Source organism: Puma concolor, chromosome D3, assembly GCF_028749965.1.
Source record: "Puma concolor isolate L17-30 chromosome D3, mPumCon1.1.hap2, whole genome shotgun sequence".
NCBI lineage: Eukaryota > Metazoa > Chordata > Mammalia > Carnivora > Felidae > Puma > Puma concolor.
Genome location: NC_141678.1, coordinates 33,229,064 through 33,245,728, shown reverse-complemented (window position 1 = coordinate 33,245,728; position 16,665 = coordinate 33,229,064). Strand labels below are relative to the sequence as shown.

The following is a 16,665-nucleotide window of genomic DNA, read 5'->3' as shown; positions in this document are numbered from 1 at the left end:
GGGAAACAAGTTTTAGAAAGTGATTGAACTTGGCCTGACACCTATTGTCATTATAAAATATGTAACTTTTGATTTTCCCCAAAACACACTTATCGCTAGCACTGCTGTATTTATAATTTGTCATGTAAATCACTTGAAGATTTACAAATAATATGGAGATAGAGTGAAAAGAAAAGAAGAAATTTTCCTGAGGCTCTTTGGTAAGAGTTAAAGGAAGGTGAGCAGGGAGGGATATATAGGAGAATGTGCATTCATGTCGGGTATATGTTGTCAAGGGTGAGACACACAAGAGAAGAAGGAATCTCAATGAAAATGTTCCTCTGGTGACACATGACCAATGCTCCTGCTGACAACAACCTGGAAAGCTTTTGGGTTGTATCTGAAATGAAGGCAGAAGAGAAAACATGAGCCAAGGACACAATCATTTATTTTTATGCATGGGTTTTTGGAATGGACGTATTTATTATTCTCGTTGTGTTTACAGATTAGTAAATCTATGGTAAAAATCTTCTAAGTAGAGTTCCCTACTTCTGGATAGATAGGTAGACAGGTATCATTATGCCAGTATATGTGTGTATGAGCCAGGCTGGTGGTTTCTTTTCAGTATATGAAATTTATTGTCAAATTGGTCTCCATACAACACCCAGTGCTCATCCCAAAAGGTGCCCTCCTCAATACCCATCACCCACCCTCCCTCCCTCCCACCCCCCATCAACCCTCAGTTTGTTCTCAGTTTTTAAGAGTCTCTTATGCTTTGGCTGGTGTTTAAAAGTTATATAAAGTATACAGCACCAGACTTCCTGCCACAAGGCGAAAACTAGACAACAGATATGAAACAACTGTTTTTGAACACTTCACAGTTGGAAGTATAGGAGTGTGATGCTTGGCAGAAGGGAAACAACCAAGATGAGCTCTGTGATGCCCCCAGCTTTCCACCTTTTAGCATCCACTGCATGTTGTGTTGAATAGTGAACCTAAGAAGAGCACGGTGGTCTTGCTGGGCTGTAGAAAGAGAGAAGCTGAGGGGGCTGAAACTTGCGGTAAAGACTAATGGAAATAAGGAAGCAGGACAGAGAAAGAGCTCTGGAAATCTGCACGGGGTCACCCAGATACTTTAGCTGGATTCTAAGCTGTGCATGCACAGAGTGAGACTCCATGAAACCAGACAAATCAAGACTCCTGGGGGAAGGAACAAATATTGAGAACGTATAAACTCAGTAACTCCTGGAGTTCAGATAGGATTGGGAAAGCATTTTAGTTCTAGCTAGTCAGAATAGAGAGACTGCTGAGTCTAACCGTTAAAAGTCTGACTGTTGGGGCACCTGGGTGGTTCAGTTGGTTAAGTGTCTGACTTCAGCTTCAGGTCATGATCTGGCAGTTTGTGAGTTTGAGCCCCACATTGGGCTCTGCACTGGCGGCATGGAGCCTGCTTGGGATTCTCTCTCTCCCTCTTTCTCTGCCCCTCCCCTGCTCGTGCTCTCTCTCTCTCTTTCTCTGTCTCTCTCTCTCTTTCTCTCTCAAAATAAATAAACATTTTTTAATGTATTTTATTTATTTAATGTAACTAGTTAAACTAGTTACACAGTAAAGGCCACTCCACACCCACAGTGATCAAACTTAAGAACAAGCCTGCTAGAATAACACTGATCTGCAAGGAACTTAACTACCTGCCAAAACAAAACTCAACATTCTTTAAAGGAAGACAAACAAATCCAGACACTCAACAATATAAAACTTACAATGTCGGGGATCCAGTTGAAAATTATTAGACATATACAGAATCAAGGAAAAATAATCAATCAAGAAATGACCTAGAAATGACAAGCTCTTTGAAACAGCTCTTCTAATTATTTTCAAGATTAAAGAACATGAACATAAGGAAGACAGAAATGGAATCGTTAAAAAAAAGAACGAATGTACAAAAAGAACAAATGGAACTGGGAGAGGTTTAAAAAAATACCGTAGATAAAATAAACCCATCAAATGGGCTTAAGAACAAATTAGATACCACAGAAGAAAAGATCAATAAACTTAAATACAGGGTAATAGAAGCTATTCAAACTGAAACACAAAGAGAGAAAAGAGATCAATAAATTAATAGTTGTAAACAGAACCACAGTGGCCTGTAGGATAGTTTTAAAAGGTTTGATAAAAGTGTAATTGGAGTCTTAGAAAAGTACGAGGACAGAAAAAAATATTTTCATAAATAATGAGCAAGTGTTCCCCCCAAATGGTGATGTATAGAAACCCACAAATCCAAGAAGTTCCATAAACCTCAATACAAACACAAAAAAAGTTCAACCAACGTGCAATATAATTAAATGTTTTAATACCCATGGCAGAGAAAAATATTAAAAGTGACCCAACACAGTAGGTTGGGTTCAAAATACAGTACCAAATACAGTAGGTTCAAGGCAATAATGATAAGAATTGTCACAGACTTCTTGCCAGAAATGATGTACATCAAAAGGCAATGGGACAACATCTTTAAAATTCTGCAGAAATAAAAAAAAAATTTTTATACCCATCAGTGTATAATTTTGTATTGAAGGATGTAGGTGGAAAAAATAAAATTCAAATAAAGATATTCTTAGAGAAACAACAGACACTATCCAAAACATTACAGGGTGTTTTGCAGATTGCAGAGAAGTGATTCTAGGTAGAAACTTAGAGCTGCAAATATAAAGCTCTGGAAAGGAGATTCCCCTTTTCTCTACCTCTCAATGAATTTTTGTGAAGATATTTTGTCTGAAGCTGAGACGCTTATGTCATGCCCATGAAAGAAGAATCATGAGAGGACAATAGCCGGGAAAAGAGAATACACATTACTGATTCATCACAGATTCAACCACCCTGGAACCATTTACCTTTGGGCTGTTAAGTGAGGTATGGAATCTGATAGAACAGTGGGTGTCAAACTGATTGGAGAAACGGCCATTTTAAGAGCTTCATACCTGAGTCTTTGGAACCGTTTGCAATGCTTGTGAATACAGCATTAATTTTACATTGATTACGTGAATGAAATCTAAAATATGTAGTCAATATTTTGAATTACTCTTGAACATGTTTTAGTAAGGCTACTCTTAGGGCCACCCTTATAATTATTCTGAGTATGGGCTGTTCATAAAACTATTGTAGATGCTATAGAAGATGCTAAGAACTGCATGATATTGGCTCTTAAGATACAGTACACAGACATATCAAAGAAGACTAATACTATAAGACATTGTGATCTGTGGTTAAATGAAGACTCTAGATGTTAAATAAACCAAAATGTCAACCACACACAACATTTGAGATGGGTCTGGGGAATGAATGGGATTCATATTGGCAGAGATCAACAGGTCATGAGAGACAGTGGGCAAGGAAGTCCCTCCCAGTGAGAGGAACCAAGAACTTCCAGCAAGAGACTTACTGGTCTGCCGGGCAGGAAGATGTCTCAGTTCATGTCCAGCATCTAGCAGGATTTGATAACAACTACAGCCTGGTGGCTGTAGTGTGTTGTCCATATTCCATGTTTCCAATGGGAGATTTTGCTGTTGTGGTGTTACTGTTCAGTGCAATTTTGCAGAACTATATGAAGTATTTCTTGAACTGTAAGAAATGACCAAGCATCACATAGGGATCCAGCTGGTGAGTTGTATAACTGGGTAGAATTTTGAAATGGTGTTACTTGGGGCGGGAAAGGTATGTTCTCAGTGTGAGAAGAAAGTATATATGAATATTTAGATTATAACCTGAATATACCAGCAAGAAACTATTCTCCATTTATTTCTCATTCACATCACCAAATCCAAATATTAGCTATATATACTGCTGTTCAAAAAATAGATATATCATTCCAGCTTGAACTATCTGAGTCTGTATTTTTATACAAGAAAGAAATTAATACCTGTCTGATTTTAAAAGGAATGTACTGACCATATTGCTTGCAATCTGAAACTATTTTACATAGGATATTTGCAAACCCCATTTCAACAATTCTAAGTTGAACTGGCATGAGAAGTATTTCCAAGTCTTACAACTATCATTTCTAATCCTCACGGTATCTTTTCAAGATACGTATTTGCAGGGCGCCTGGGTGGCTCAGTCGGTTGAGCGTCTGGCTCCTGGTTTCGGCTCAGGTCATGATTTCCCAGTTCATGGGATCGAGCCCCACATTGGACTCTGCACTGAAAGCATGGGGCCTGCTTGAGATCCTCTCTCTCTCTTTCAGTCTCTCCCCTGCTTGTACGTGCTCTCTCTCTCTCTCTAAATAAATATAGAAAATATTTTTTAAAGATACATATTTACTAGCCTCATTTTCCATGTGAAGAAATTGAGGCTCAAAAAAGTTAAAGGCCATATGCAAGGTCACACAGCTGATAATTGAGGCAGGATGTGAGTCTTTACGTATATTCCTGTTCTTTCCATTGAGCCCTATAGCTTTTGATTATTTTCAAGTTTATTATGAGTTCATGCTAAGGCCATTTAATTCAAGGGATTCATTTTATAATCAAAATATTATAGAATATATACCACTGACTCTTCATCACATTTTTTTAACCTTTAAAAATAAACCCACATTGGGGCGCCTGGGTGGCTCAGTCGATTGAGCGACCGACTTCGGCTCAGATCATGATCTCACGGTTTGTGAGTTCGAGCCCCACACCAGGCTCCATGCTGACAGCTCAGAGCCTGCTTCTGATTCTGTGTCTCCCTCTCTCTCTGCCCCTCCCCCACTCATGCTCTGTCTCTCTCTGTCTCAGATATAAACATAAAAAAATTTAAAAATAAAAAATAAACCCACATTTTGTTACCCTTAGACTTATGGTCGTTAGAGTCGGGAAAGAGTAGGCAGAGATGGAAGAAAAAGAAAAGTCAGTTATTTTTAGGCGGTTGGTGATTTTCCCCTGAGTTACTTCCACAAGCTTCTTTAGGGTACCCATGTTTGTGTAAAGTGTCAGGTCCCCAAAGACCTTTTCTGGGCAGCTGTGGTTATGGCTGGCTTTATACTCAAAGGCTCTGTGCTTCCCTCTGAACCCCGACTGGTTTACAGAGATGAGGCTTCACCTGTCCCTCTTTGAACTCTACTTGCTGCTTGTTCCTGGATACTCACCTGAGTCAGGTAAGTGTGTACAACTGGTCAGTGATAATGACCGCTGGTTGGCTTCTTGTATTTCGTGAACCTCCACAATACTCAGCATGGGGGCTCTCCATAGTGAGCACTGAGACCCTTGGCATCTGCCATCAAACTCCTTGGCAGGGAAGGGGAGAAGTCTGAGTGAGAATAGAAATGGCTGAGCACCCTGGAGTTCTGACAGTGTGAAAATCTTCATCTTGATGGAGCTGCGCGGATTCTTTAGGAAGCCTCCTCCTTTCTGAGCTTGGTTTCTGCCCTACAGCCTGCACTTGGCACGCAGACTCCCTGAGAAATAGCTTCCTCTCCTTCCCTTTCTATTTCTTCCCTCCATTCAGTCCCCCATTTATTTTCATTAAAGGATCTAAGTTTAAAATGCGAAGATTGTTAAAAGATAGTTTCTCCAGACAGTTGTTGCCCCAAAACAGTCATTTTACTCTAGTTGGAAAGAATAGATTCCCTGGTTTCATAAGAGGATTTAAAACCTGCCCAGCCTTCTATCAACCTAACTGTGTACTAATCCATTCTAGTTAGCAGTGTTTATTTAACTGAAGGATATGCCTCCCTGTATCATAAGAGGTCTAGATTATAAAGAGCCCTGAGCTCTGGAGAGGAAAAGGCTAAATAAAAAGTGTGTTGCCCAACCTCACACCCATTAGGATGGCTACTATCAAAAAATAGAAAACAACAAGTGTTGGGAATGATATGGGGAAACTAGAGCCCTTCTGCTCTGTTGGCGGGAATGTAAAATGGCACAGCCATGATGGAAGGTTCGAAGGTTCCTCAAAAAATTGCAGATAGAATTACCATATGATCCAGCAGTCCTACTTCTGTGTATATGTCCAAAAGAATTGAAAGCGAGGACTTGAAGAGGGAATTAATTGTACATGTGTGGTCATAGCAGCATTATTTATAATTATTTAAAGGGAAAAATGTCCATCTATAAAGAAATGGATAAATAAAATATGGTCTATACATACAATGGAATATTCTTCGACCTCAAAAAGGAGGGAAATTACGATGCATGCTACAACATGGATGAACCTTGAGGACATAATGCTCAGTGAAATGAGCCAGACACAAAGGACACATACTACATGATTCCATGTGTATGAGGTACCTAGAGAAGTCATATCCATTGAGACAGAAATTAGAATGGTTAGGTGCCACGAGCTGTGGGAAGGGGGGAATAGGGAGTTATCGTTTAACAGGTACAGAGTTGCAGTTTTGCACGATGAAATAGTTCTCGAGATTGGTTGCAGAGCACTGCGTGTATAGTTAATATGACTGCACTGGACCCTTAAACATTTAAGATGAAAATTTTTATGTTATGTGTATTTTACCACAAATAAATTGTGTTTTTTTTTTTATTTTTTTTTAAACTTTTTTTTTTCAACGTTTATTTATTTTTTGGGACAGAGAGAGACAGAGCATGAATGGGGGAGGGGCAGAGAGAGAGGGAGACACAGAATCGGAAACAGGCTCCAGGCTCTGAGCCATCAGCCCAGAGCCCGATGCGGGGCTCGAACTCACGGACCGCGAGATCGTGACCTGGCTGAAGTCGGACGCTTAACCGACTGCGCCACCCAGGCGCCTCACAAATAAATTGTTTTAAAACGTGGTATTTTTTTCAGTATTACATAGTGTTTTTTGTTTTTTTTTGTTTTTTTTGTTTTTTTTTGCAAATCGCTGGGTGTGTATATGACTAGCGACCAAACAGATACGGTCTGGAGTGAACCTGAAAACAGGTGGAGTTTTTATAAAGTTGCCAACATGTGTGAATCAGAACAAATATGCTGCCAATTCACATTCACCGAATGCTTTCAGATGTTATGAGTGCTTTGGAGGCAGAGGAAAAAAAGTGCAAAGCAAGTGCTCCCTGGCAGGTGGAGAGGCATTGACAATGAGCCCCCAGAGCCCCAACGGAGCTAAGAGAGTCAGCTGCACACTGGGGCGGGGGAAGAATAACCAAAGGGCTGTGGTCAGAGACACTTCCTGTAGCTGTGATGTCCTCTTCTAGCAAAAGGCTTGGAATGAATTTTTAGACATAATAAGCTGAGTAAAGTGCAGTTTGGGGGTCTTGAAGGAACCATCCAGGCTGCTCCATATTTTTCTCTTATTGGATATTTGAATCTCTCATTGCTTCTTAATTGGAGAGCTCTTGGGCTGAAAAAAAAGTTACTTCTTGACTATATACATTTAATTATTGATCCATCCAAAAGGTGAAGTTCAAGATTCTTCTTGGCAACCTGTAGGGAACAAAAATAATTATCCGTTCCATATGATGCAAGATACTGTTTAGCGAAAGTGTTCTTGTGATGCCTTTGTTATGCTCTTATTCTGTGTTCTTATTTCCCGGACCGAGGGCACTAAAATCATGGATGGTGTGGCCTAAGCCACAGCAATGTTTCTCTAAAATTCTAGAATGCACATGTGATATAGTTCCTTTCCATCCTGTCTTTCTCTTTTTCTTTTTCCAAAGCAGGAACTTTGCTATCCCTTAGTCTCTACTTCTCCTATACTTCTCCTTTATGGTATAACTTAGTGTTTAGTGCTTTTAATTCAACTCAGTAAGCTACACTTAATACTTGCTATACACTAGGCACATCCATCAAAGCAAGGTGGCAAAACACATACCCTTTTTTTTTTTAATTTTTTAACATTTATTCATTTTTAAGAGTGAGAGAGACAGAGCATGAGTTGGGGGGGGGGCAGGGCAGAGAGGGAGGGAGACACAGATTCCAAAGCAGGCTCCAGTCTTTGAGCTGTCAGCACAGAGCCCGACGCGGGGCTTGAACCCACGGACTGCGAGATCATGACCTGAGCTGAAGTCGAATGTCCAAGCGACTGAGTCACCCAGGCGCCCCCACGTATCCTTTTTTGAAGAAAGTAGAATCGAGCCGGGCAGAGACATAAGCACATAAGCTAACAATAATGCAATTACAAACCATGACTACAAATAGTTATTGTGGATACACTGGGAAGGACAAATTTATTCCAGTTAGAAATCATACATTTCCCAGAGGTTGGGTCCCTAGCTCCCAAGAGCTAGGCCTTGATGATATCAAGGCTATCCCACCAAAACAGAAAGGAATAGGAAAAAGAAGCCAAAATGAAGAGGGATGGAGATTGGTTTTGGAGTATTAATTCACATTTACTGTAGAGACCATCTGGGCCAAAAGAAAGAATCAAGAATTGATGCTTTCAGCAAAAACAACTACCATAAATTAGCATGAGGGTTCAGGGGATGGGCTATGGTGGTAATATAATTATGTATTCCTGGGCTGTGGTGTTAATATAATTATGTATTCCTGGCCACTGGTATCCTGGGGGACCTCTGCAATAATTTAAGGTGGTTGAGCATACGTGGAAGGAATACATGGATATGTATAGATTATGAGATACGGTTGGGGTGGGGCTTGTCCTGGAGTTGTCCAGAGAGATATCTGTCTGAGAGTCTGTGAACCCTGCCTGGCCTGCTACCTTGGATTTGCATTGCCAAGGAGTGGACAACGCTTACCTGGCACATACACCTCAATCGTTGATTTGGCAATTCCCCCCGAAAAGTCACAACTACCTGGAAATAACCCTGGTAAAACAAGAAGCAGCAAGACCAAGGGGACCAAGATTTTACGATAACCCCCACATAGTCTAGTGCAGCTTGGGTTGATGGCGTCAGGGAGAAAGGAGAGGAGACCTGGCTGCTAACGCGTGCAATACTTTGCTGGCATTTGGGGGTATTCTCCAGGCAGTGAATGAATAGGAAGTAGGAAGGGGAAGGTGGCATGCTGAACCCGAACCTTCTTGAAGGTTACTCTGGGAATGGTCATGCTGTGGAAGGGAGAGAAACTAGAGACTGCCCTTTACGTAATTGTGCAGGAAGAGAAGCTGAGGACCTGTTCTGTGGACAGGATGTTGGGAGTGAAATAGCAGAGCAAGACTGGCCAGATACCAAGGCTGGAGTGTGTAGCCCAAGGGGCTGATCTGTTTCCACTGGGAACTGACGATCACACAGGAAGCTGTCTCCAGCCGTACTCTGAAAACTAGAAGAGTTTGTGAGACCTTAAGCAGTTAGCATAAAATCTCCAGGAAAATGTCCTTTCTTTGTCCACGTGCTTACACCCTCTGCCCACCCCCAATTCCATTAGGCTTTACAAGGAACTGGATTTTCAGACACTGTGAGCCATCTACCAAATGCACTCCCATCTGTTATTGATAGACCTGGCCTGGGATCCAAGGATATTCCAAATACACAGAAGATCTGAGAAGCTTTATCTTTCTGCTTCTAAATAAGCAGTAAACAGGAATTCATTACTCCAAAGTTGTGTCATCATATACTTCTCTGGCAAAAAGACATTTCTGTGGAGAGAGAGATAAAAGATAGTCATTTTTACGTACTTTAATGACTGAGAAACAATACAGATACTTTTATTCAACCAGTTTGAACTAGGGCTACTGCAAGGGCACTAGCAGTTGTGTGGGAATCATCAAGACAGGAGGAAGCTTATAAATATCCAATGATGCTCCCGTAACAAAAAATAGGGTGCTCTTCTCACTGTGCCCAGTTTCTCTCTCTTCCCAGCCCAGTCCCACAGCCTGGCCATTATACAGGACTCCTCTTTTCTCTCATTTAGTCATCTCCCCTTTTTGGACTATCTTGACATGCCACATTCTTCTTCCTGACTACCCTTCCCAGACAGAAACAGCCACAGACAGGAAAGGTTTCTGTCACATCTTGCTCTCCCAAAGGAGCATGTCACATTACATCACTGCGGTTAGATCAAGAGTCACTTCCTGGAGGCACGGCCCTCCGGTTTCACTCTTCTTTGTATCATCAGTACTACGAAGCAATTCTGGATTATGTGAGGTTCCCAATAAAAAGCTAATAAGCAAGTCAAATAACAGTTGGATGTTGCACAGCCTCCTAGAATTTTAGCACCAGACAGGATGTGAAACTTGAAGTACAAACTTCCCATCTTGTATAGGAATTTTTTCTATAGGAGCTAGCCTACTTAAATAAAAAAAAATTCTTTCTTTCTTGCAAGAAAAGAGAACTCTTAGGTCTTAATGATATTTCCATAGCTCTGTTAGAAAAAGTTCCTTACAAGTACAACAGTCAGTCATTCTGTAGCTTGTATCCATGTCTGTTAGTCCGTACTCATTGTACAAAACGTGAGACTGATTCTCAATATTCTTATAAAATGTGCAAAATCAGTTTGGAATAAACTATGATATCAACAGTAAGGTGTGGGGTCTCGATGTGATACCAAGTCTTTTAGGAGGCACGTGGTTCAGTTTACAGACAGCTGCAGAAATTCCTACAGACTTTCTGATGGGGCAAGACAGGTATTTGGAAACTGATGATCGAGGAGGTCATTTCTAGCATGTGTGCTAGCTGTGGGACAAGAAGATGAGAGACTTGGGGGCTGAAACCTACCACTTCGTTAAAACAGAGACTTTCAGCTAACAATTGATTCTAAATCTAAACACTTTCAGTTCTGTGCACTGTATACAAGAAATTGACGTTTTAATCTGGGACTGCAAAAACAATTTCCCAGTGTTCTACCACTCTAAGGGGGACATAAGTTTTGTTAGCAGGAAATTTTCTTTCTAATGCTAACTATAAAAAAATCTGCCTAGACTTGGGAAGAAAAGACCTATAGGAAGACCAAGTTCTAGTTAACTTTTTTTTTTCTGATAAAATTGAAGAAAGTTTAGTTTCTATTTAGCTTTCTTTAAAATCTATGTCGAACAATTCACTAATACGGCACTAGCCTCATACGAGAAAACAGTAATAGCCCTGAGAGGTTTTCCAAGTGGTCTTACAAGTGATGGGCATGCAGTCCTTGAAGAGCTTATAACTGAATGAAGAACGTAACTTAAAAATTAAAGGAAGTTCACATATGAAAGATACAAACAGTAGAAAGACATGAGACTCACTTTTTGTGTTTTTTTAATGGTTATTTATTTATTTTGAGAGGGAGAGCTCACGTGAGCAGAGGGAGGGGCAGAGAGCAAGAGAGGGAGAGAGAATCCCAAGCAGGCTCCATGCTGTCATCACAGAGCCCAATGGCGGGGCTTGATCTCATGAACCATGAGATCATGACTTGAGCCAAAATCAAGGACATTTAACCGACAGAGCCGCCCAGGCACCGAGAGAGATACGAGACTCATTTCATGTAAAAGTTTTATTCACTTTGTAAAATCCTTTCTTAGAAAAAGTCCATATAAAGTGAATTTCTAAATGAATCATGTCTATATAATTTCCCAATATCTAATCAGATTCATTCTGTTATATAGTAGAAATAACATAAAATCATTTCAAAATTTAATAAGCCTCATAAAGTTGTATTTCAAAATAAAGAATTAATTATAAGGCTTTAAGATAAATTGCCCATAAATAAAATTTGACAGAAACGTATCTTCCAGAAACTCTAGTATATAATAATCTGGCTTTTATGACTGAATCACAGAACTGAGTCCAATTTCAATATTTGCCCAAAAACATCAGCATTAGCTGAAGAGCTAATGCTAAATCCTGCTAAAAACAAAATAAGTGCTCATTTAGCTGAACTTAGTAACATGTTACCACATACTTGACATTTCAGTAATGCGGGGATTTAATAGGGTTCAATGGCAATTAAAATGTAAATTTCTAGGGGCACCTGGGTGGCTCAGTCAGCTGAGCATCCGACTTTGACTCAGGTCATGATCTTGTGCTTCGTGAGTTCGAGTCCCACACTGGGCTCACCGCTGTCAACCTGTCAATGCAGAGTCCTTCTCAGATCTTCTGTCCCCCTCTGTCCCATCCCCACTTGCACTCTCCCAAAAATAAATAATATTTTTTAAATGTAAATTTTTAAAAGGAGCAAGGACTTAGATTAATGGTATTAATATTACATAGTATTGGATTAGATAGTATTAGATTTTTCAACCAGTATGAAAACAATATTGGCATCGATTTTGCACACATGCACACATACTAACACACACTAACACACACACACACTCATATATATATATGTGTGTATATATATATGATTTCAGGATGTATATTTTATATGTATATTATGTACATGCATACGTATGTCATTTAAAGATGTAGTTGTATAGGGGGACCTGGGTGGTTCAGTTGGTTAAGTGTCCGACTTCATCTCAGGTCATGATCTCACGGTCCGTGGGTTCAAGACCCACGTCGGGCTCTGTGCTAACAGCCCAGAGCCTGGAGCTTGCTTTGGATTCTGTGTCTCCCTCTCTCTCTGCCCTTCCCCTGCTCCTGGTCTGTCTGTCTCTCAAAAAACAAAAAAAAAAAAACATTAAAAAAATTGAAACTAACAAAGATGTAGTTGTATATATAAGAGTAATGAAATATCTAGAGTAGGATGGATTAACCTAGGACTAGCTCATGAGTATATTAAAAACAAGATTTTTTTTTTAATTTTTCGTAATGTTTATTTATTCTTGAGAGAGAGAGAGACAGAGCTCGAGCAGGGGAGGGGCGGAGAGAGAGGGAGACACAGAATCTGAAGCAGGTTCCAGGTTCTGAGCTGTCAGCACAGAGCCCGACGCGGGGCTGGAACCCACGAACCGCGAGATCATGACCTGAGCCAAAGTCGGACGCTCAACCGGCTGAGCCACCCCGGCGCCCCCCAAAACCTGCTTTTATTTTATGTTAGGGACATATAGTTTATTGTATTTTTCTGATGTTTTTCTTTGTTTTTAAACAGGTTGTTTGGTATCAAATCAGTCATTCAAACGGACTGTTCCAGCACGTGGAAGATCGTAGCAAACCCAGACCTGTCATGGTATCACCATGCCAACCCCATAGTCCTGCTGGTGATGTACTATACGCTGGCAACTCTGATCCGCATCTGGCTGCAGGAACCCCTTGTAAGGATAAAAGGGTTTTGGTGATCTGATATGCCAAGGAACCTGGAAACTCCAGGAGAAGTGGTTCATTCCTACTAACTACTGAGCGGTCAAGGCTATATTCCAAAACAACTGGAGTGTTCTAGTTCTGGTGCCTTATTTCAGCACAGAGCACTATGCAAATGCAAGTGCTCTCATAACAAAGCCTGGTCTCTTCAATACATCACCACGTGCTGCTGAGAATGGTCCCTGGTGAGGAGAATGGAACACATTTGCATTGAGCACTTAATGCCATACGATGGTGTCCATAGACATTATCTCACTGAATTCACTGCACAACTCTGAAAGAATTAGAATAGTATCATACCCATCTTGGAGATGAGGAGAACGAGGTTAGAGAGGTCCATTGGTCTGAGCGGTAGGAATCAGAGTCAAACTCATGTTTGACAGCAAAGCGAGAGCTTCAGTGACTACACAGCCTGTTATCATGGTGACTGGAGTTTCAGAAACTTCTCTGACCTCTAACGTCTGAGGATGAGATAGGGACACCCCAGCTCTCAGCGGGGCCTGTAGCCTTCTGAGTACCCCCACTGTGAGGCATGGGGACTTGGGGGTCTCCTTCAGGCACGACAGAGGAGTGATTTATTCCTGTGAGGTATTAACAAGGGCAAGGCACTTTTGAGGGCAGGACCAGAGAGTCTGGGTAGCTTCTCTCTTTTCCTTTTTTGGTGACAGAAAACATCAGCCCCTTTCATTTTTCCCCATAATTGACTATAAGAAGCTGAGTTGTAAGGGAGCTTGTTGGCACATGAGGGAGGAAAGTAGTGTAGACAACGATGGTCACACCTCTCATCCAGCACCTTCTGGGGGGCGGGGGGAGCTCACTGAAAGGAAGCCCATCTGCGTGAAGTCACGCCTCCTCTCCTGTCACTTCTAGGTTAGGGCTTTTTCTGTGTTCACACCCACAAGACTGTATCTACACATCCATTCAGTTCATCTGACAAGCAGACAGCAAATATTTATTGAAAGCAAACGCTCTCAGACATGAAGCTGGGGGCCAGGCATAGAGCATTGCCCTAGGCAAGGTGCCCCGGGGGAACTGGACGTTCCAGAAGAGAAAAAGCAGTCCAAACAAGTAAGTGGGATCCAAGTCACATAGCACAGTGGAACTGGGTGAGACGCGTGTCTCGTCCGTCCCCAGCAGAACTGCTACCTGCAGAAATGGGGCGCTGTCCTGTGCCCCACTGGTGATCCATTGTCCCCACTGGGAAGGCAGACCCAAGGGCCACAGAGGCAGCCTTGTTCACAGGATTCTCATATGGTGTCTTTGGGCCATCGATAGCAGCTTCATGTAACAAAATGTTTTCTGGGGTCATAAGGAATCCCCATCATTTTATGGTCACAGTTTCCTCCAGTTCTCAAAGTTTGAATGTGCCAGTAAAATGCTCTCAAGTGAAGTCATTGTGTTCATTTCGTCCACAAACACACAGAAGGTAAAGGGTGTGCACATTGCACAAATGAAAGTGGATACAAAAGAAATTAAAATATGTTACGGGGATGGTCTCTGAACAGTGTCCTATGAGGGATGGAAATTAAGGCATTCAAGTTAATAAGAGTCACAGGTGTCCTTCACTTTCTCTGGGGGGTATCTCAGCACCCCCAGCATGCCAGGAGCATGTGACCCCTGTTGTCATGCTTCCATAGTGGGTGAAGGCCACATTATAGTCCCATAGGCCCAAGAGACATTTGGCTTCCTCAGCCTTGGGCCATCTGGGGATGAAGGAAGGTAGAGTTAATAGCAAGATTACAGACCACAGTGTCTAGAAGCGTGTGTGGAGAACAGGGCCTAATTCATACCAGTGTCAACATTTCAAAGGGCCTATATTTTAAATGTGCTGGGACACAGCACTTTGTCATTGAGGCACTGATGGAAGGCAGGTAGCTGGTTATATCATAGTTCCAGATGACCTGGCACCCTTCATGAAAAATGTCAGCTATCAAATGTGAGTCCTGAGGTAAAAGTCTATGATGCATGTTTGAGAGAGAGACAGAGAGAGAGAGAGACAGAGAGAGAGAGAGAGAGAGAGACAGAAACAGAAACAGGTGTCGAGAGTTAAATAATATATGGGCTCCCACCAGGGCATTTGGGTGCCCCCCATGACTACTCTACCCTGGCACACTAGAACCAGGAAATTGGGCACTAAGGCTAAGTTCCCTTCCTGCCCTCCGGTGTCAACGGTGTGGTAAAGCCCTTTTTTGGAGCACTTTTGTTCAGAAACCATACAAAAGCACCCAGTGTATTCTGCCCCTTACACTCTCTCCATCATCATCTCTTCTAGACCAATTGCCTAATTTAGGCCAGTGTCCCATAAGGCAAGGTGACAGTTTTGTGCATTAGATATGTTCTTCCTTACTCATGTGTATAAGCTCTAGATGATTCCACCTTTAATAAATTTCTTCTTAATTAAAGATTGTCCATGGATGGCTTACACAGTTCATTGAGCACTTTTTTGGAAGTTCTTCCTTTAAGAACCCTGTACATAGCTGCCTTCTACTACAGTTTGGAATACACAGCGAGAAGCTGTGGCTATTTAACACTGAAGCGTATCTCTGTGATTCATGGGGCCTAGGAGGGATCAGGAACATTTAACATTGATGTGCTTAGCATTTACAGGGTGGTATTGGTGTCATGCCCAAAGCGTCTTGATAAAACCCCACATATTGTATACATTAACTTAAAAACTGGAGCAAAGACGAAAAGCTCTCTCTGGGTCACCCAAGCCACAGAGGGAACTGCTCCAGGAAGCAGAGCTGGCCCTGTGGGTTATTCTGTGTCTTAGGTGCAGGATGACAGGACCAAAGAAGAGGACAGAACCCTGGCTTGTAGCCCCATCCAAATAACAGCTGAGAGGAGGCGAAGCCTGTGGTATGCCACACAGTACCCAACGGATGAGAGAAAAGTAAGCCACAAGAAATCAGTTTCTGTTTTCCTAACGAATTTTGCTACTTTTGTCTTAATGTTGCTGAACATGAGCCATGTATCACGTGCAAAGTCAGATTGCTCATAGTTTATAGAAATAGTTTGATACGTGCAAAGTCAGATTGCTCATAGTTTATAGAAATAGGTTGATTTTGATGTCTCGAGAGCAGAGCGCTCTATTCAGAGAGGAGAACCCAGTGCTTCTGAAGGAAATACATGGTTCCATAATACCCCATGAGAACACCATTTCATATTGCAGCACTTTCTACTGAGGTCTCTTAATCCTAAAAAGAAAGATTGTTCTTAATTAAAAAAAAAAAAAAAGCTTTGTATTTTAAACTAACAAAATATAACAAAGCAACCCAACTGGCAGGGAAAGTGTTAGTGTTGTAATACATTGCAGAAAATGATTTCACTGTATCGGGTAGCCGGCCCCAATAATAACTCAAGTAACCACTTAGAGAAGAACAAAACAGTCGATACGAATATGATTAAGTATCTCCTACCACTCTGAGGCAACAGTATGGGTTGATGAGGAAAAGTGAGTCACAATGGGTAATTCACGTAACCTTTTGATTCTTTATTGACCATTTTGAACTCAACTCAGCGCCATATTGACTTGTTAAAAATTGCCCATTTGTAACGTGGTAATGACAAACACAAAGCATTTACTTCCTGGCATGTTAGAGAATTGAGG

General features: G+C 41.4%; 1 protein-coding gene across 5 annotated transcripts in view; it reads left to right on the top strand.

Moving 5' to 3' along the window:
- Positions 1-16,665, top strand: part of LOC112868244 (piezo-type mechanosensitive ion channel component 2) — a 473,665-nt gene that overhangs the window by 329,815 nt on the left and 127,185 nt on the right. For all 5 annotated transcript variants that reach the window (XM_086682446.1, XM_086682442.1, XM_086682443.1 and 2 more), the window contains exons 8-9: positions 12,847-13,009; positions 15,829-15,948. In XM_086682446.1, coding sequence (XP_086538572.1) covers positions 12,847-13,009; positions 15,829-15,948 — 283 coding nt within the window. The remainder of the gene's footprint in view (positions 1-12,846; positions 13,010-15,828; positions 15,949-16,665) is intronic.